Source organism: Daucus carota, chromosome 5 (assembly GCF_001625215.2).
Source record: "Daucus carota subsp. sativus chromosome 5, DH1 v3.0, whole genome shotgun sequence".
Classification (NCBI taxonomy): domain Eukaryota; kingdom Viridiplantae; phylum Streptophyta; class Magnoliopsida; order Apiales; family Apiaceae; genus Daucus; species Daucus carota.
This window is the reverse complement of record NC_030385.2, coordinates 32,261,180-32,281,029: the sequence shown is the minus strand read 5'-3', so window position 1 is coordinate 32,281,029 and position 19,850 is coordinate 32,261,180. Positions and strand designations below refer to the sequence as shown.

The window sequence follows — 19,850 nt, the reverse complement described above, 5'->3', positions numbered from 1 at the left end:
CGATAGTGGCTCTCATTTGTATTAGTTTCCAAAATGGCCACACCCCCTTCCTCCCCCCTTCACGTGACGCCCTTTTGTTCTTTGCGCTCGTCTCTCCTTTTCCCCACCCCCATTCCCTCATATTCATCCATCAATCTACTCATATAATTTCCCCCCAGCTCCACTCTACAGATAATAAATAACAATTTATGACAATTTTCGTGTTGGAACAATAAACTTTTTATAACAACCTTTCAACTATTGTCGTATATAATTGTGTTCAATCAGAAGGATTAAGATTAAGGCCACAAGCTACTGATCAACTTAAAAGCATATTCAATGGTGTTAGTAGTAGGATTACTTATAATTATTGATTAAAATAATCAAATATTATTTATATAAAATTTACTGGACTATAAAATATTTGGTTTTGATGATACTACTTTTTATATTGATTAGTTTTTTTTAAATGATATATAATTTTTTTTTAGATTGTTATAAATAAAATATATCATTTTAGTATTGTAAAAAGTATGATAATCTTCTTAAACTCTGTAAATGTTCGACAAATATATTTAATCATAAAATTATACACAACAACAAAGTCATTATTGGAGTAGAATTTTTTCACGTAATTATTTATAACGTTTGTTTATAATATATATTAATTATTTTTAGCTAGCAGTCTGCGTGTTTGGTGTGTTTGGTGATGCTATTATTGTCACATATTTTGTTTATAAAGATTCATTTATGTTATTTTGTTCTCCGGATTGTAAAAGAAATATTCTTGAGTTTTTTTTAATTTTTGAACAGGGTTCCTACTATTATACTCATAAAAGCGATATCCTTTTTGACAGGAATTGCATTATCTTCTAGTTTTGTGGAAGTTGATTTTCAGTTGTCTTGTCTCCGTAAAATAAACTTCTAATATTGCGTAAAATCCTACCTGTGGCTGTATAGCTCGTCATCTTTTGTTGAAAGTAGAATCTGCCCTTTTCTTTGTTACGAGTTGAGTTTCATTTATTTCAATTTCCGCTTAAAGAATAACTCACAAAAAGTACTATTATGAGCTTGCATTCTTTTATCATCATAAGACGACATATGCAAAGATTTGTCGCAGATTCCCGATCTGCATGTCGTATCCGTCGTCCCGTTCTAAACCCTCTCGTTTGGTTCTGTTGCCGTACTTTCATGTAGATGTCTCCCATGAAGATGTAGAAATATAGTTCCGAGGTTGTACAACATTAAATTGTACACTTTACTTTGTTCGAACTTGAAATGCATAAAAATGAACGTTAAATTCAATAATGCTTGATTCGACTTTGATTATTACTTTTGAAATTCAACTCGTACCAGGTTTCTATATCTTAGTTATAGTTTAGTTTTGAAATCGTTACAGATCATGTACTTATTATCTTTAAGAGTTGTTTTGACCTTTTGTCGTATTTCGATATGAAACAAATATATTTTTAATTATTTTTTTTGAATACAAATTTAACATCAATATTTATATTAGAATAATAAAAATTGAAAAATAATATGATAAAATATTTTTTTTTAATATTTTGGGACAAAAATAACACTCATAGTTAAAAACACCTCACGGATTCTCATAAAGTAGAATAGACCGTTTTGAAGTTGGGGAAGAAATGACAAATTAATAAAAGCGTCACTGATTAGGTGGAAGAAATGAAGTTGAGGATAGGTCCAATATAGTCACTCCGCATAACAAAATAAAATATTAAATTACTATATCCAATCGGACAATCAATATTATTTTTGAACAAAAAACACCAAAACACATTTAAATCCAGGTAACAATGGACTCATTATTAGCAGAGTTTCGAGGGAGCGGACACAGGTGAACAGCAGAGCAGCTAGCAAAAGGCCAATAGCACTAGAGGAAGGAATTTTTGGGCACAAGAGATACTATATGTTTCATGTTCTTTGAATGACAACGGGACCTAGCTAGTCTCGGTAGTGTTAAATTTGTCCCTGGCCACTGCACATGAGTGATCTGTACACTCAGCTCCATTCTTCATTATATATCATGCTTATATACCCCGGAGACTTCATTTCTTTCTATGCTGAATTTTGTTTTTTACACTACATGTAAATTCTTTCTATTCTAATTTCTATTTATTTTATGAATTTCAGGTTATATGAATAACTTAGATTAGTCCCGATGCTTGGTTTTAACAAAATTATGATCCACTGAAGTGTTATATTTTATTGTGTGTTCTGTAATTTTTATTGATGACATTTCATCTATACCTTTCGATAAGGATTTTTAATGTCGAAGATACTCTAACTATTCGTGTAATTGCTTTCAAACTCCAACTTCTTTTCGTCATATCAATTCATTCAACCTTCATTAATTTACCTTTCAAATACGTTTTGTTGGACCAAAAGTAAAAATTAATGATTATTGGATAATTTTTTACGTTTATTTTTTCTTTTAGATAAATGTTTTTCAAAAAATGACATTTATTTTTCTTAATTGCGCCAAATCGTGAGATTTCACGTAATATGAGAGGGAGGAAATACTATTTAATCAAATTTAGCGTGTGTAATGACTTTTATATTTTTATATTTTTCATGATTACAACGTTTTTCTGGAATCACCGATATTTTGATGAAAGACAAGTATGTATAAGATTTCTCGGGATTTAAATTACATTTCACCTTCTCGTTTTAATTATTATTTTCTTGATCATTAAGAATTTTATCATCCATAATCTTTTAGAACATATATGTCTCTAAGTTAAATAACAAATATTTTAAATAAAAGAAATTCCGTTTTTCGGAGATTGTATTTCGACTCAATATAGTCAACATATAAGTTGTTTTATCAAAGAATAAGGCAGAGTGTTAGGAAATTATATTAACCCTCATGAGGGCTTTTCTCATACATTTGAGAAAAAACTAAAAATTCTAAATACCCTTCTAAAACTAAACTTTTATACCATCATAAATTAACAATCCACGTAAAATTTTATAGTGTTATATGAAGATCACAGTATCATACCGTGGAAATGTATCACGATTTTGCCATGGAATTTCGAATTCATCAGAGATCTACTCTAAATAAGAGACGTCCCTTGTATTTCTAGCACCAGTACTGCGGGTAAATTTATAGGCAGCATTGTGTTTTACTTTTGGCATGAGCTCTAACACTTGACGACAAATTACTTTCGCACTAGTATTATACTCCCTCCGTCCCCCTCAATTGTTTACATTGGAGGGGGACAGGGAGACCAAGACAATGTATGAAAAATGAGTAAAGTTAGATGAAAAGTGGGTAAAGTGGTGGGACCCATCAATATTTAATAATAGATTTGAGAAAGTGTAGGAAAGTGGTGGGTGTAATAGTAGTTTATATTGTAAAATATGAGATAGTGGGGGAAGATAGTGGGTGTAATGATGAAAAAACTTACTATTTATGGTAACGTAAAGAAATGAGAGGGACACCCCCAAATAGTAACTGTAAAAAAATGAAAGGGACAGAGGGAGTAATATTAATGAGTATTAACTCTATCGCTAGCAAACAAAAATAAAAGAGATTAGGTCAGTGGTGTTTTGATTGGTCCAAGTTGGCAATTCAGAGGCTACTGCCATGTCGCGCCAAAGATCTTGATCAGATTGAGTTGGGAAACCTCGTTTCCATTCAATAATTATTGCTTAATTAATTAATTAACAATTCTCTCATGATCCTGTATATTCCCTAGCCAGCATGTAAAACGCCAGTACGGGTAATTTAATTAATCTTACAAAATCTAGTTAATATCTTCCTCCAAGTTGTCGTTTCTTTTGGATGTTTCCGTCCAATAATGAGATTGTTTACGAGATCATAGGAACAAAACGACAAAATTATGGCTAATAATTAACTAATTAAGTACAGATCAATGTTCCTCTAGAATTACTAATGCAATTATCATCTTAATTTTGAATGAGTGATAAGTGACTAACTGCACTGTACAAAAGCTTGCATGAGTATCAAGAATCTAATACTCTGCACTGTACAAAAGCTTGCATCAGTATCACATAATTAATTATTGAATTAATTATACGTGAATTAAAAAATTTGAGCCACCAATGTCGGTAGTTAAATTAATATATTTATATAAAATTAATATTTTGTATATATATAATATTAAATATTTATATTGTATATATATAAATATGCGGTTCGATTTTATAACGGGTTAGTTTAATATACATCCGAAATCAACCCGCAAACCACGATTTTTTAAATTAGTCGAACTGAAACCGCAAACCTCATTTCGGTTTGGATCGGATTAATATGGAATTGTTTTATGCGGATTTTGTGTTTTAAACCAGACCGCGATCACGCTAGAAGCAATATTAAATGCCGAGAGAGTGTATCAAATTTTGGATCATATATACCGGAATCAAGTCCAAAGTTTTATAGAGTAGCTTACGGCCCAATTAACTTTGGGCCAATAACAATCGTGAATATTAAGTTTTGTCATTCGTCAATTGTTTCAATGTCCAATTGTTTAAAGGTGCAACAGAAAGACAAGGCCTCAAAAATGAGGAATTACATTAACAAAAGTTTATAAATAAACTACTCCCTCTGTCTCATTTAATTGTATACGTTTGTTTTCAACTGCTCGACACGCATTTCAATGCTCATATAAAATATAGTTCCGTAAATTATTTTTGAGATTTTCTTTTTCTGAATAAAAATATAACATCTAAACTTTAATTCAGAAAAAGAAAATTTTAAAAATAAATTACACAACTACACTTTACAGGAGTATTAAAGTCCATGCCACGTCCCGTCCCCAATGTATGCAATTCAGTGGGACGGAGGAAGTAATAAATATTTTTCATGATTAAAAATAGTTATTATTGTAATTATAATAGTACATATTCATGGAGAAAATAAAGGGAAAGACAAAGGGAAGAGGACGAAAATCAGGCAACTTATATCTTGACAGAGCAGTTGCTAAAATTGATGATATAGGACATATATAAAGCACAAACTCTGAGACATATAACTTGAAAAGCTGACATGATAATGGTCCTGAATCATGTGCACTGGCTAGAAATGGGACCAATTATTCTATTGTCCAATTTTTTTTTATTATGACCTCATGATTACGCTGATTCTTACTCTAGTTTGGATTCCAAAAGGGATCAAAATGCAGGCCTACTGAAGATATCAGAGGAATTCCCCTGGACTTCATAATCCTGATTTTCACTCTATACCCCTCAATTACTCCCTTCTCCAGCCTGTGCAGCTTCTTGTACCCTACTGTAGTACCTTTGGCAACTAATTTTCCGTCGACATAGATTTTGTGCGTTCTGATTCTTTGGCCAAGCCCGATCGCCTCTTGGATCCTGATCACGTTAAATTTCAGTAGTTTTCCCTTTGCTGTAAGCTCAATCCAGTGATGACTGTGATCCTCACTTGGTGCCCAGTAAGTCCATAAATGGTCACTGTCTAGCACCTGTTCAGGCCCGAAATCGCTATCAGGACCACCCCTTTGGCTACTTACTTTAACCAAAGAATTTTTAGCTAGATTGGTGGAAAAAATTCTGTCAATAGCAGATTTAAATTCTTTGAGGCGTTGAACGTCAGCATCTGATATTAATCCTGTTTTGTTGGGAGGCACATTAAGTAATAACAAGCAATTTCTCCCAACAGAATTGTAGTAGATCTCAAGTAGCTGGGTTAGCTTCTTGGGTTTTTCAGATTTGTGCCAAAACCATCCTGGCCTGATCGATACATCACATTCGGCTGGCAGCCAGTCAGTTCCTCTGGGATCACCAGTGTTGAGATAGCTGCAACATTTTCATTGTGACCACTAGATAATCAGATACATTGCGAGAATAATGTACGTGCATCATGTTACTACAATTAGCTTTATGCTTTACAGTACAATTATATTTAGATCTGTCCAAACGATCTGTGCATGTGACAATGTTTAGTAACAACTTTCCCTAAACTTCAAATGGCATTAGAATGAACAACACCTCTCTTACAGACAGGGTGCACCCCTGACCCAAAAAAAATAAAAAATTTAGTAAAATTTTATATTTGCCACATTAATTTTATTCACACATAAAGCTACAAGTTGTATTCAAATTTAGATCGGTCCTTACTATATAAAATTATTTATTATAAATCGCAAAATCATAAATAGTAATAAAAATAACAAAATTAACTCCAAACTAATCCCGTTAAATATACGTGAACGAGAATTCGCAAGAAATAAAGCTAAACAGAACCATCATGATATAACTTATCAACACAATGGTGTTTCGAATATCTAACACAACACATATAATGTGTATTCTTTGTAAATTTAATATATGACATATCAATTTTTGTCACATAATTTCAAGTGACGTGATTATATACCATTTTAGTTTGTTTTCATATTTTTTTATTGGAAAATTAATTTACATATAAAATTCTAAAATGGTACTCAAAATATCTAAAAACATGTGTTGAAATTGAAATATTATATATTAAAAAGTTTGAGAATGTGTCGCCCAATATATATAGGATTTATTTTTGACAAACGTTCAGGAATTTATTTTATTAGTATAAAATACAATCGTGACTTAGAACTAATTAATGATGATTGCCTTGACAACATGGGGGTGCATGTGACCATATTTAATTGCACTGCATGACATATAGTCAACAAGAATGTGCCCAACCAAATGTAGTATTCATTACTCCAAGATGATTTCTTTTTTTAATAAGTGAGCAAGTCTATAGTAGTATAAAATTAGTATGAAAAATGAACTCATAATTTTCTGACAGTAGATTATTTTACTAGTTGTCTAGGAAGTATCAAGATGATTTTAGTATACTTGTCCTGGCCAGTTTGCAGTTAGATGTCAATTGTACTCACATCAAAGATACGATAGTATAAGTAATTGTAAGAGTTATTAAAAGTGTCGTTAATAAACGTGGTGTAATAAGTTGATAATGCTGCATTAGCTTTACTTACCCAACTAGGCTCTCATTTCCAATTGATAAAGAAGTGCGATTAATAGTGGACCAGCATGTACTCCCGGCAAAGCCTTTTTCATTTCCGACCCATCTGACGTCCGGCCCAGCGTCAGAGAATATGTTGATTGTACTCTGCAATTCCTTCACCATCGAAAACCAATCACTAAAATAATATGACATGTTTGGTGCATTTTTACCTTTTGCTCCATCGAACCATATCTCCTTCACATCCCCGTATCTGCAAATCCAAACAAATCCTTATCACGTTAATAATTAACCAACACATGGTTTAGTTTTTAATTAGCTAGAAAAGTATGGTTGGTTGTTAAATGATTACACTCTCAGGATCCCTGAATCATAAAAGTTTATAAATGAATATTACGTTTATAATGCACTTCTCTCATATGCAGTAGTAAGTTAATCAATTACAAATAAAATTGGAGTTTTCGGCATACTCGTTACTTATTAAGATAAGAGCATTTCCAACCCCACAAATAACTAAAAATTAATAATATATACTATAAGTAAAAAATATAAAATTATAAAAAAACAACTCCAATATATCACCCCTTTATTTATTATTATAGTTAATCTCTTGACATGACTACATTTGACCAATTTATACACATGACGATCAATATAAACAAATATAGTCAGTATCATTAAAACACATTTTTTTACGAATTCAAGAAAGTTTAAGTAATATTTTAGCTCTTTACAATCTCTGGTGTTATTTAGCAGAAACTGTTAATATTGAATTTGTAACTTACTTGTTAAGTAGTTCCTGCAACTGAGCCAGATAGTACTCATTGTACTGCAGATTACGCCCATATCGTCGATCATGACGATCCCACGGCGACAAATATAACCCCACGTCCACCCCCCGTTGCTTTGCCGCATTGACAAGCTCGTTAACAACATCACCACGACCATTTTTCCACGGACTTTGTATGACAGAATGGTCAGTATATTTGGAAGGCCACAAACAAAATCCATCGTGGTGTTTCGCGGTGAGGATCATGAGCGAAACACCCCCATGGACCGCGGCATCAACCCATTGGTTGGCATCGAGAGCGGTCGGATAAAAAATCGAAGGATTTTCTCTCCCCGTTCCCCATTCGGAGTCAGAAAATGTATTTACACCGAAATGAAGGAACATGATCAGTTCTCTTTGTTGCCATTTGAGTTGGGAATAGGAAGGGAGTGGAAGAACAGGCAATGGGGGTGGCGTTACTGATTTTGCATTGAGGAATGCAAATTTCAAGGTGAGGAATAGTAATGTCACGAGATGGTTAAGCCTGGCCATGAAGCTAGCTGGCTTATGGTTTTTGGATGTGTTAGAGCAACAATGAGAAAGGACCTTTAAAGATAAAAAGAGAAAGGGAAATGGACCCACTTTAAAATTAAAAGCAGTTGTTAGGGAGGATTATCAGCACTGAAATAAACAAAAAGTTATAATGAGTACTATGAGCACCAGTTTTTGTATTTTTATATTTTGTCATAAATAGCTAAATATTATTTTTTCTGTCCCCTTCAACTTTTTTTGTTAGAGAGGGAGAACTCGATACATATGTTAGTAATCTTATAAAATATATTTTTTTTTAATTTTTTTTTCTGAATAAAAATTTAATATTTAAATTTTTATACAGGAAAATAAATTATAAAATATAAGATATGAAAATATATTTTACATACAACTTAAAATGTGTGTCAAAGTAGTGAGGAAAAAAATTCATAAAATAATGAGAGAGAGAGAGAGTAAATTAAATTGTTAGTGACATTATTTTAGATTTTTTTGTGCGCTGATGAATACTGATCTAAATTTTTATTTATAACCCGCAACATGTATAAATGTCAAGGTTAAATATAAGTTCATGTATTTTTTTTTTGTGTTTTTATCGATTTGAGGAATGTCAAAATGTTACAATTTTTCTGACAAAAACTAGTTTTTACACACCCGACGCTTAGAGATTATGAAGATAATAAAGATTGTCATGTCACACTCCTTTTGACATCCGTGGGACTGTGGGGTTCTTAGGCATCCTTTGGATATCCAAATTTTGGGCGGGATGCAAAATGTATTTCGATCCAAATTTTGGGCGGGATTCAAAATGTATTTCAATCCAGTGATCCAAATATAAATCCAAATTCATTCACTATTATTATATTCTTATACTTTAATTTTAAATATTTTGAAAAAAGTTAACTATTTTCATCATCAATTATAATAATAAAATCAACAACTAGACAAAAATAAAATATTATAAAATAATTCAAAAATATTAAATTGTACATAAAAATAAATTAAAACTATTAAAATATTACATAAAAATACAAATTTTCTAAATTAATATATTCTTCCCATAAATTCTCATCAATTAGTGCATTTCGAAATTCAAGATGAGCATCTTTATCTTTGGTTTTTCTGTAGCTATGGATAAATTGTTGATATCCCTTATTTCATGTATTCAAAATTTTTATTTTAAACTGATCATCATTTTAATTATATTTTAATCTTAATTAATCTATATTTCATAACAGTAATAAAATTATCAGATAATAAAAGTAATATTATTTTAATACTAAAAAGATTTGTATCAAACATTAGTGATCCAAATTTGGACCAGAGAATTTGGACCAATACTATTATGGTTCAAATTTGAATCACTTTTTAATCCACTATTGGAATAATTTGGGGCAAAATTGTCCTAAATTTGGGTTTTGAATCACGACCGGAAATGCCGTTAAAAACAAAAAGGACCACACTCTAAATAATCTTTGAGATCACGAGATAAATGAAGTCCTATTTTCAGACGTATCCCTAAATTCATATTGACTAATGCGTTTGGAAGTTTTACTCGCTCAGTGGTAGGATATTAGTAGTATTGACCCCAGCCATCGACGACAACGGTAACCAGAGACGGATTCAGCGCGGGAAAGTGGGGGTACTTGCCCCACTACCTCCTAGGGATGGCAGAAAAAACCGATCCGAATGGATACCCGACCGTTTCGATCCGAATGGATCTTACCGAACCCGATATTTTGGATTTGGATTTGGATTTGGATTTGATTTTTAGACCCGAACGAGTTTGGATTTGGATTTGGATACTAGGCATTCCGTATCGAAACCCGACCCGAAATCCGAATCCGATCCAAACCCGATCCAAACCCGAAACCCGAAAAAAAATCCCAATATATATACATGTATATGTATATGTATTACTAATATACTTTTTTTTCAATTTTAAATCTACTAAATTTTGTTTATATATATATATATATAGGTAGGGTGTGAATGTGTATATTCTTGGGTTATAGTGACTTTTTTTGTTTAGCTAATGAGTTACTTTAAAATTTCATACTCCATACAGTGAAGATTTGTGTTTAAAAGTTATTAAATACGGTTCAAGATTTTATTTATGTGTAATACTTTATTATTAAAGTAGTTTAGTTTTAAATATAATGTAATTTAGGGGCGAAAAAATCAAAAATAATATTTTTATAATACTATATAAATTTCGGAATTCAGGTTTTGGATAAACCTGAATAAACCCGAACCCGATCCGAAACCCGTGGATTTGGATTTGGATTTGATATGTGAAATCCGATTGGATTTGGATTTGGATTTAAATTTTTAAAAATAATTTAGATTTGGATTTGGATATCTCAAATATCCGAACCGATCCAACCCGTTGCCATCCCTACTACCTCCACAATCCATCTATATTTTCACTGTATATTTGATTGCTTTGCTTACTTGCCCTCATGGTTGAGGTACTGGTTTTTTGGTACAAAAGGTGCATGTTCGATTCTTACAGGTTATGATAGAATTCTTTTGCCCTCTTCCTTTTCTTTCCTGTCTATTATATGTTGCGCCCCCACACGCAAATCCTAGCTCCGTCCCTGAGACCCTGACGGTAACGATAGGGCAGGTCCAGCGAGACTCAGGGTTTCGACAAGACAAGAAATAGTAAATTTTACATATAAACACCCTTTTAAGAAAAGGTTTGGTAATCTTTACAATTAATTTGATATGTATGATCGATAATTATTTATGTTTGATATTTTTTTAATAAAATTCCCCTGCGATGCTCGTGGGAGATTCCTCAGGGTATAAAAAGGCTGAAAAGGAAGGAGTCGAATTAAATCTTGTTTGATTGTTCGGTGTTTTCTGCAAAGGAAGCAATCATGTATAGGAAGGTGGCCCTTTTTGGCCTCGGTAATGCAATGGCAGGGTTAGTGTCGGACCTCACATCACATGTAGTACTAACGAACAGTGTTATTCACCTCGCACCGATTATTCAATCAGTTATACAAATGAGTAAAGAGGGAAATTGTACACTGTTAATCAATTCTTTTTTATTTTTATTCATAATTAAATAATAATATAAAATGAATTTCAGATTATTAATGCATACGGGATCTGATACGGGCAAATCATTAATTTATAACACATACTAATTTTTAGTGATATTGAGACCAAATTATTCCCTTACACGCAGCTTAGGGGCCGTTTGGGTGATCTTAAAATAAGTGTTTATTGCTTAAAATAAAAAAGTAGAGTAGAAGTTGGAAGCAAGTTAAGACTTATAAGTGAATAAAGTGTTTAGGAAATAAGCAGAAACCCTGGAAAAAAAAACTAGCATTCATAACTTTTAATAAGTGCTTCTTGACTTTTTACACAAACGGTACAAATAAATGCTTCTAACTTATAATCCAGAAGCCCGGCTTTTAAACTGGAAACAAACACCCCCTTAATCTCTAAAATGCATTAATAAAAGTTTTTTGTCTCAATTCCCGTCAACACATGAATTTCTTCTGAAGAGGGACATTTTATATTATTAGCGACTGCATTAAAATTCGGAGACAACTAGAACTTATTGAAAATCGAAGTCGCTCATTATTTCCACAAAAATAATATCATATATTACAAAAAATAAAGATGAAAAAGTGTTTGTTTCTAATATATTATAAAATAGGAGTTTTTTTAGACAGATATTATAATATAAGAGTCAGGAGAGGAGAAATATTAATTAAAGATAAGGGATGAGAATAATTTTAGTGATTGAAGAATCTATTAAAATATTGAGTGAATTTTTTCATCTTATATCCTTTCTATTTTAATTTAAGATTTCAAATAACTAAATTATTAGAATTGCTCTTACTTAAAAGCTATTTTTTCAAATAAAATCTAAATTGTAAGATCGTTTTTTTTTTTTGGAAATATGTGCAATGTTTTTGTGCTTCTACCACAGCCCAGGGGTGTCCATGGATCGAATTTAGATCGGATCGGCTTTGATCCATATCCTGATCTATTAAATTTTTTCGGATTCGGATCGGATTATAGTCGGATTTTTTACAACATGATCCATATCTGGATCCGTAGGATAACGGATTTTCGGATCGGATCTCCGCTCCATGTATATTTATAAAAAATATAAAAAAATTCCATTCGGATGGCAGAAAAATTTGAAATATTGCAAAATAAAAACTAAAAAGCGAAGTTATATGAAAACACAAATTAGTACACATATTAGCCCACTGTCACGTTACATTAGTTAAGGAAATATAAAACATAAGCAATGGAATGCAATCAGTTGTTGAGCTTGAGCAGGAAGGGGTAAGAAGCAAAGCTACTGGCAAACAATTTCCGCAAAGAATTAGAATTACACGGCCAAACTTGCAGAGACTAACAATGTCACTATATACTCTAACTATGATGTCTTATAACACTCTTAGTTTAAGTCTTGTGTCTTTCTGTGCATCGTATTAGTTTTACTTTTATTTACTTTTATATATATATATATATATATATATATATATATATATATATATATATATATATTAGTTAAGTAATATAAATGAATAAATAAATTTTAAATAAATAAATAAAGTCGATCAGATTTTTTTGGGATCGGATCGTATTAAATTCATATCCCATACATATCAGATCGGATTTTTTCTGGATCAAAATTTCTTCGTATCTGATTTTTTTTAGGTGCCCTATATCCGCTCCGTCAGCTAGGTATAGGCATTAATCCCGACCCGCCCGATCCCGACCCGATCCCTGCACCGAATGGTGCGGGGATTCGGGGATTTTTTCGGGTACGGGCCGGGGAACGGGGATGACTTTGAAAAAAAATCGGGAATCGGGTCGGGTACGGTTTTTCACATTCCCCCGGCCCGATCCCCGAACCCCGACCCGATTTTCCCCGACTGTCGACCCGATCCCCGACCCGATTATTATATTATATATTATATATAATATAAATATAAATATATACATATATATTATAATCATTTATTAACATGTTTATATATCTCTCTAGGTCAACTTCAGTCATGGATTTTCACATGTTTATAATCATTTATTAACATATTTATATACCTCTTTAATATAATTAAATATATTAAAATAAATTTTAATATTTATTTCTATTAATATAAGTCTTAAAATTAAAAAAGTCATAATTAAATCATTGAAGATCTGTTTATTAAAATGATTAGGTATTAATTAGACATTTTAGAAAATAATCGTAATAATGAATTTAAGTATTTAAATAGAAATTTTAGCTTAAATTAAAAATCCCCGAATCACCGCGGGTATCCCCGAATCCCGATCGGGCCTGGGATGGGGATCGAAAAATAATCCCCGATGGGGATCGGGCCGGGGATGGGGATTGGGTTTGGATTCGGGGATCGGGGCCGGGTATAACAATCCCCGACCCGAAAGGGCCCGATGCCCATCCCTACCGTCAGCTCTTATGTCGGACTGGATATTCGATCAATTGACAGCCTACCCAAGTCTAGCTTTTGTCTTTACTGAGTTGGGCCTTTGCCCTTGCGTACACACTTTTCAGCACAGATATGATATTGGGCACCACACAAATTCTTTAACAATAACCACCGGGTAGCTTGGGTTTTTGACAGGTCGAAGAGAACCTTGCCTCGATACTTTTCTTCATTGTACAACACACCCATAAGCCCGTTTTGAGTCCATTACATGCGCGGGCTCACAAGTAGGGTACATGTCACGGCAGTTCTCGCTGGCATGCCTATAGGCATGTATTTTATAAAAAGGCATACCCAAATAGCATGCCATTTTCCATTAAATATAGCAAAAACTGCTGCATCATTACAGGAATATTAAGAACAGAACTTATTAGAGTACTAACTTATATTAGTAGTTTATTTAATATTTAACTATGAAGTTGGACTATATTTTTAAAATTTTCAATATTTATAAGATATAATATTTATATAAATTTTATTATTTATATAAAAAATTAGTAAAAAAGCATGCCAAATGGACAAAAGGCTAGGGCATGCCCAAACTGGCATGCCCGTGCCGCTGTGACATGAACCCTACTCACAAGTCAAAAGTCACAAGGCACCCATGAATATTTTCAGCAGTGGGCATATCCTATTACTCCATCGATCTCATGATTATTTTTTTAGATATTTCAAAAAATAATTTTTCTATTAAACATATTTTAAAAATTATTATAATCATACATTCATCATTACACTTATTTAATATTCACAAACAATTAAAATTGTGTCGAAAAATCTCATACAAAATAGGACGGAGAAATAATTATTTGAACAAAAAGTCTTTTGCTCGAGCACAATTATAAGTTCATGAATACTCCCTCCGTTTTTCAATATATGACGTTTGACTTTTTGGCACACACTTTTAAATGTTTTGACCGGGTAGTTAAAAGTATTATTTTAGAATTTTTTTCTGAATAAAAATATGTGATCAAAATTTTAATTCACAAAAAAAATCAATTAAAAATAATAACTTACTATCCGGTCGACTCACCTAAAAATACGTGCCCAAGTCAACAGTGACATATAAAAAAATCAGAAAGAGTAATATCAATTTTGAAAAAATCTGCTATGACAAGAGAAGTCAAGTCGGCATATCTTTTCTACAAACAAAGTTCCCGTCTTATCGAATCGGACTAATTCCACCTTACGAGTGAGCCACGAGGGTCCGACTCACGACTTTACAAGTATTTTGCACGGGGTCAAGAATGAATTCTGGCATTATGCGAACCACAAACAGCATGGACGACCATCCATTAAAGAATGAAGAAGACATGAACCTGCAAAGTAAATATCTGTCTGGACTAGCTTTTGTAAATCAATATTTAACAAAGTCAATCGATGAACTTAAAATGATTACAGGCAAGCAAGCAGGCGTGTTTGGGCAGGTTTCAGAAACATAGTCATACGAGATGATTAAAATTGAAAGCAACATGTATCCAACAAGATTTCACAAAATGATGTAAGATCCAAACAAACACAAGAGTGACAGAGTATAGTTTGAAAAAATATACACAAATCAGGAAAACTGAAAATTACTGCCAACTAAACACATAAGAATATCAATTTGTCAAGCCAACCAGAACAAACTCACACTCTGTTTGTTCACCCACAAAAACAAATAAACCTGAGGTAGATTAATTACCATAGTTATCCTTAACATAAAACTATAATTACTGATCATTCATAATCATCAATCACCTAAATCACTGCTACCTGTTTAATATTATAATCACATATATTAAACCAGCAAGCAGGCTTGCTTGACTACTCAGTATAATATTAGATACAAAATTACCTGCTCCTCCATTATCTTATTTAATTTATATAAAGTTAAGCATGACAGCAGCTCATACATATTCTTAGCATTTTCTGTGATGTGAAATTTAAAGTCCACAGTTTTTATATAACTCTGGGCATTGTTTTATAAGTTGGTGATTAATTATCGATTAATCCATGATATGTAGTTCGTCAAACTAATTAAATATTCGAATAATCTCCGATCAATTTAATAAATTTTTGATTATTTCTTATTCTGGGTGTTTACTGATTAAGTCTGATTTTCACTTTTTACGATAATATTTTGTGTTGATCTCTAATCACATAAGTTGTACTAAAGTTTAATAGTGTAATCAGTTTTAAAGATGTTAGTTTTGATTGAAAATGATGGGCATGAGGCCTGAGGGTGAACTATGATCTGTATTTCACTACACATACATACGTTTCATAATCTTGTAATGAAAACAAAGTTTAACCTACGAATCACAGCTCAGACTTGATACAAAAATGATCTCAATTATATTTCATCTTCTTCATTACTATTTTAAAATTCCTGCAAACACCTGGTAACACAGTTTGTTACTCTCGATTTTCGATTTTCATTTTTAAGTTTAGTTCTCGTTTGAACTCAAGCCGAAACATAAATATTTCGATCATGCCATCTCGTTATGTTTCATCACGTAGACTCCTCCAATACTCCGCCACCGCACACCACCACCACAAACCTCACCTCCTTGCTCCTCTCCTCGCCGTCGCCGCTGCCACCTTGATCATCCTCATAGCCTTTATTTTTCACTATTTTCGCAAACTCGCTCACAAAACCACCTTAATAAACACCACCTCCACGGGACCTCACCGCTTCTCGTACTCAACTCTTCGTCGTGCCACCTCTTCTTTCTCCACTAGAAACCTCCTCGGACAAGGCGGCTCTGGCTCTGTTTATTCGGGAAAAATAAACAAACAAAATGTTGCTGTTAAGGTCATGGACGCTGGTTCTCTACAAGGCGAGCGTGAATTTCAGAATGAGCTTTTCTTGGCTGCTAAATTTGAGTCTTATTACATTTTGTCACTTGTTGGTTTCTGTTTGGACAGACAAAGGCGTCGCATGTTGCTTGTTTATGAACGCATGACTAATGGGAGCTTACAGAAGTGTTTACTGCAGTGTAAGTCTGTTGAACTTGATTGTTGGAAAATTCGGTTTTTAATTGCGGTTGATGTTGCTAAGGGATTAGAATATTTGCATCATGGTTGTGATCCTCCTGTTATTCATGGCGATATTAAGCCTAGTAATATTCTTTTGGATGATGATTTTAATGCGAAGATTGGTGATTTTGGTCTCGCCTCGTTGAAGATGAAAGATTTTGCTGTAATTCAGATGGAAGAAAAGGATAGTGTGATTAATGGGAGTACTTGTAATGAATTGGATTTTGGTTTGGATCAGTCTCCGGAGAGTTGTGTTACACTTACAATTACGGAGGAATTGACAGAGGGAGGATCGCCGTTTGAAGAGAATTCTGGAAGGGTTGATGGGGAGAGTGGAATGGAAACGGTGAATGGGGAAATGAAGAAGGATTTGTGGAGGAAGCAAGATGATGATGTGGTAGAACAGGGAGTGGTGAAAGATTATGTGATGGAATGGATTGGAAATGCAATTAGGAAAGAAGAGCCAAAGAATGATTGGAATGGAGGCTCATCAAAGCCAGGGGTGATGGGGAAATCAGAGAGGAAGAAGAAGAGTAAGAGGAGGTTGGATTGGTGGGTGTCATTAGATGAGGAAAAGAACATAAAGAAAGATAAGAGAAGGCCTGCTAGGGAGTGGTGGAAGGAGGAGTATTGTGAGGAACTTAGTAGAATGAAAAAGAAGAAGGAGAAGCAGGGGAAAAACATGTCTGCAGTTGATCACGAGGATAATATGTGGCCAACGGACGTTGATGATGTGTATGTGAAAAGGAAGGTGAAAAGGAGTAAGAGCAAGGGTAGTGTAGATTGGTTTTCTGATGGAGTAAGTAGTGAACTCGGGAGAGGTAGGCGTAGTAGTCATGATTCTGTGAGTGGAGATATTCCTAGAAGTTGTGGTATTAGTAGCACTCCAAGTATGAGGGGAACTGTTTGTTACATTGCTCCCGAGTATTGCAGTGGTTCCACTCCCTCGGAAATGTCTGATGTTTACAGCTTTGGAATGGTGCTGTTGGTTCTGATTTCAGGGCGTAGGCCACTTCAAGTTACAGGATCCCCAATGAAGGAATTTCAGCGTGCTAATCTACTATATTGGACAAGGCATCTTGCCCGTGCAGGAAAACTTCTTGATCTGGTTGATCAGTCGATGAAATCTCTAGACACTGAGCAGGCTTTACTATGCATCACAATAGCACTTCTGTGTCTGCAAAAATCACCTCTACTCCGGCCTTCTATGAAAGAGGTGGCAGCAATGCTAACTGGAGAAATGGAACCCCCAGTATTGCCAGTTGAGCTTTTGCCTTCACCAAACTCCCCCTTGGCATCAAAGTCTCGCAAGAAGCCACAATGAGGGTGTAATATCATGTGTTAGTATACTGTATAGTCTTATCACCTGTAAATTATTTTACCTTGTTTGATTTGCATGTAAATACCGAATCAAATTACATTACTAATATTTGTTTAGCTTTGTTGAGTAAAATTCTTGTTTGGAAGATTATGCTTATTGGGTGTGTCTAAAGAAAGGGGATTATTCTTGAATTGTATAAAGTATCTCAATATATAGAGCATAGGAATTCCGCAGGTATAGGAATGTTCCTGGTTGCATCTCAAATACATAGAGAATGTCGAATTATTGTTCTGTAAACTTGACCTCAATTGATAATTAATCTATTTTAGTTTAAAGTACTCTGTTGCCGCCACTAGGACACTGTTGAGGAAACAAACTGCTTTACAGCTTCAATAAGTCCATCAGCTTTCGAAGGTTCCATAAGCTCCATACCATGATAGCCGTCTCCAAGATATAGCGCGGTCTGTACACCCTTCTCCTCCAACATCCTGTGCAGCTCCATCTGCTTATCAATTAAATGATCCCCAGAACCACCACATGTAAGTACCCTCCATCCCAGGACCCGTAGGCGCTCTATGTTAACCGATCCACCTCCAATCAACGGATTACAGTACTCATGATCACGATCCACACCAACTGGCAGCGACATATTCCACATATGATCGCTGCCTGCAAGGGTCAAAATTGAACCGCTTCCTAGTCTTATTTCTGACTCTGTCCTTTCTAAACCGCTAAAAAAAGGTTGCTGCAGAATTAGCCCTTTTATCTTCAGCGGTTCAAGATCATCAACTATATCAGCTGCACGTAGTCCTGCATGATAGGCTATATTGCCCCCTGCACTAGAGCCGCCAAGGAAACAATTAGATAAGTCAGCATATTGATGGAGCCAAATATCTTGGCTCATCTTGATGCAATGCAAAGCTTCTACTGCATCGTCATACGCAGCAGGCAGGCGGTGTTCAGGGGCAAGACGATACTCGATTGAAGCCACCACTACATGGAGCTGAGAAGCTAGTTTAGCACAAAAATTATGACTTGTGGCCGAGGCAGCGCTCATGAACACGAAACCACCACCATGATAATATACCAACAGGGGGAGTTTCTGAGTACTATTAAGTACTTGTCGTGGAATGAATATTCGGAACCAAGTCCCCTTCTCGGAATTCATAGGAATGTCTTTACTAAGAACAGGAGTGTGTCCATCGTCGTCAGGTGTCGCGGGAATGGATGGTATTTCAAGTAGTCGCGTAAAACTGCCATCGGGATTACTTACTATTGGGCTCTTGTTAGCCGGAAGCTTTGGTCTTGGAGTGTCTGACATTTTCAATGTCTAAGAATTTAGATTTTTGCAACTCAATGTTTATTCTTCATTCGACTTATGAAAGGACAGTGATCTTTTATGGTAATATGAGGCCTCTCAAGATTCTTGGATACAAATGACTAATTCCCAAAATTGTTTTATTCTATTATTCTGCCAGTAGCTTCCATCGACGAGCCAACAAATATACTCCTAGGCCACACGTTCTTTACGAATCAAATGCCGGAGATACATTAAGGGTTAGATAGTGACTGATTATGATTGTTTGTTTTCTATAGAATACTACAAAGGAAAGTATAATCATAGAGAATGTCCATGATTTCTTTCTAAAAGTGTGATTTTTTTATTTAAGAAAATTACTTCATTCTGCAGTCCGTTTCTTTCTTTTTATGCTAAATATGTTTAAGTCCTTTTCAATTAACCCT

General features: G+C 33.9%; 3 protein-coding genes across 3 annotated transcripts; 1 reads left to right on the top strand and 2 right to left on the bottom strand.

Annotated features, from left to right (window-relative positions):
- Positions 1-4,911: 4,911 nt before the first annotated feature.
- LOC108220497 (alpha-L-fucosidase 1) lies at positions 4,912-8,329 on the bottom strand. Its single transcript, XM_017394282.2, has 3 exons — positions 7,744-8,329; positions 6,972-7,211; positions 4,912-5,790 (listed from the first exon to the last, which is right to left on the bottom strand). Exons 1-3 carry the CDS (start codon positions 8,277-8,279, stop codon positions 5,121-5,123), a joined length of 1,446 nt encoding a protein of 481 aa, XP_017249771.1. The 5' UTR covers positions 8,280-8,329; the 3' UTR covers positions 4,912-5,120.
- A 7,639-nt stretch (positions 8,330-15,968) lies between these two features.
- LOC108220174 (receptor-like serine/threonine-protein kinase At4g25390) lies at positions 15,969-18,257 on the top strand. The gene has a single exon (XM_017393864.2). It carries the CDS (start codon positions 16,239-16,241, stop codon positions 18,108-18,110), a length of 1,872 nt encoding a protein of 623 aa, XP_017249353.1. The 5' UTR covers positions 15,969-16,238; the 3' UTR covers positions 18,111-18,257.
- A 30-nt stretch (positions 18,258-18,287) lies between these two features.
- Positions 18,288-19,495, bottom strand: LOC108220175 (carboxylesterase 1-like). Its single transcript, XM_017393865.2, has one exon. The coding sequence runs from the start codon at positions 19,426-19,428 to the stop codon at positions 18,460-18,462; it is 969 nt and encodes a 322-aa protein (XP_017249354.1). The 5' UTR covers positions 19,429-19,495; the 3' UTR covers positions 18,288-18,459.
- Positions 19,496-19,850: the final 355 nt, after the last annotated feature.

What these genes read in the sequence shown, in the direction of transcription:
- LOC108220175 (XM_017393865.2), bottom strand. Translation starts at nt 19,428, where the DNA reads ATGTCAGACACTCCAAGACCAAAGCTTCCGGCTAACAAGAGCCCAATA.
- LOC108220174 (XM_017393864.2), top strand. Translation starts at nt 16,239, where the DNA reads ATGCCATCTCGTTATGTTTCATCACGTAGACTCCTCCAATACTCCGCC.
- LOC108220497 (XM_017394282.2), bottom strand. Translation starts at nt 8,279, where the DNA reads ATGGCCAGGCTTAACCATCTCGTGACATTACTATTCCTCACCTTGAAA. An exon ending in TTGCAGGAACTACTTAACAA is followed by an intron (nt 7,212 to 7,743) that starts GTAAGTTACAAA and finishes TTGGATTTGCAG; the next exon opens with ATACGGGGATGTGAAGGAGA. An exon ending in GGAAATGAGAGCCTAGTTGG is followed by an intron (nt 5,791 to 6,971) that starts GTAAGTAAAGCT and finishes AAAATGTTGCAG; the next exon opens with CTATCTCAACACTGGTGATC.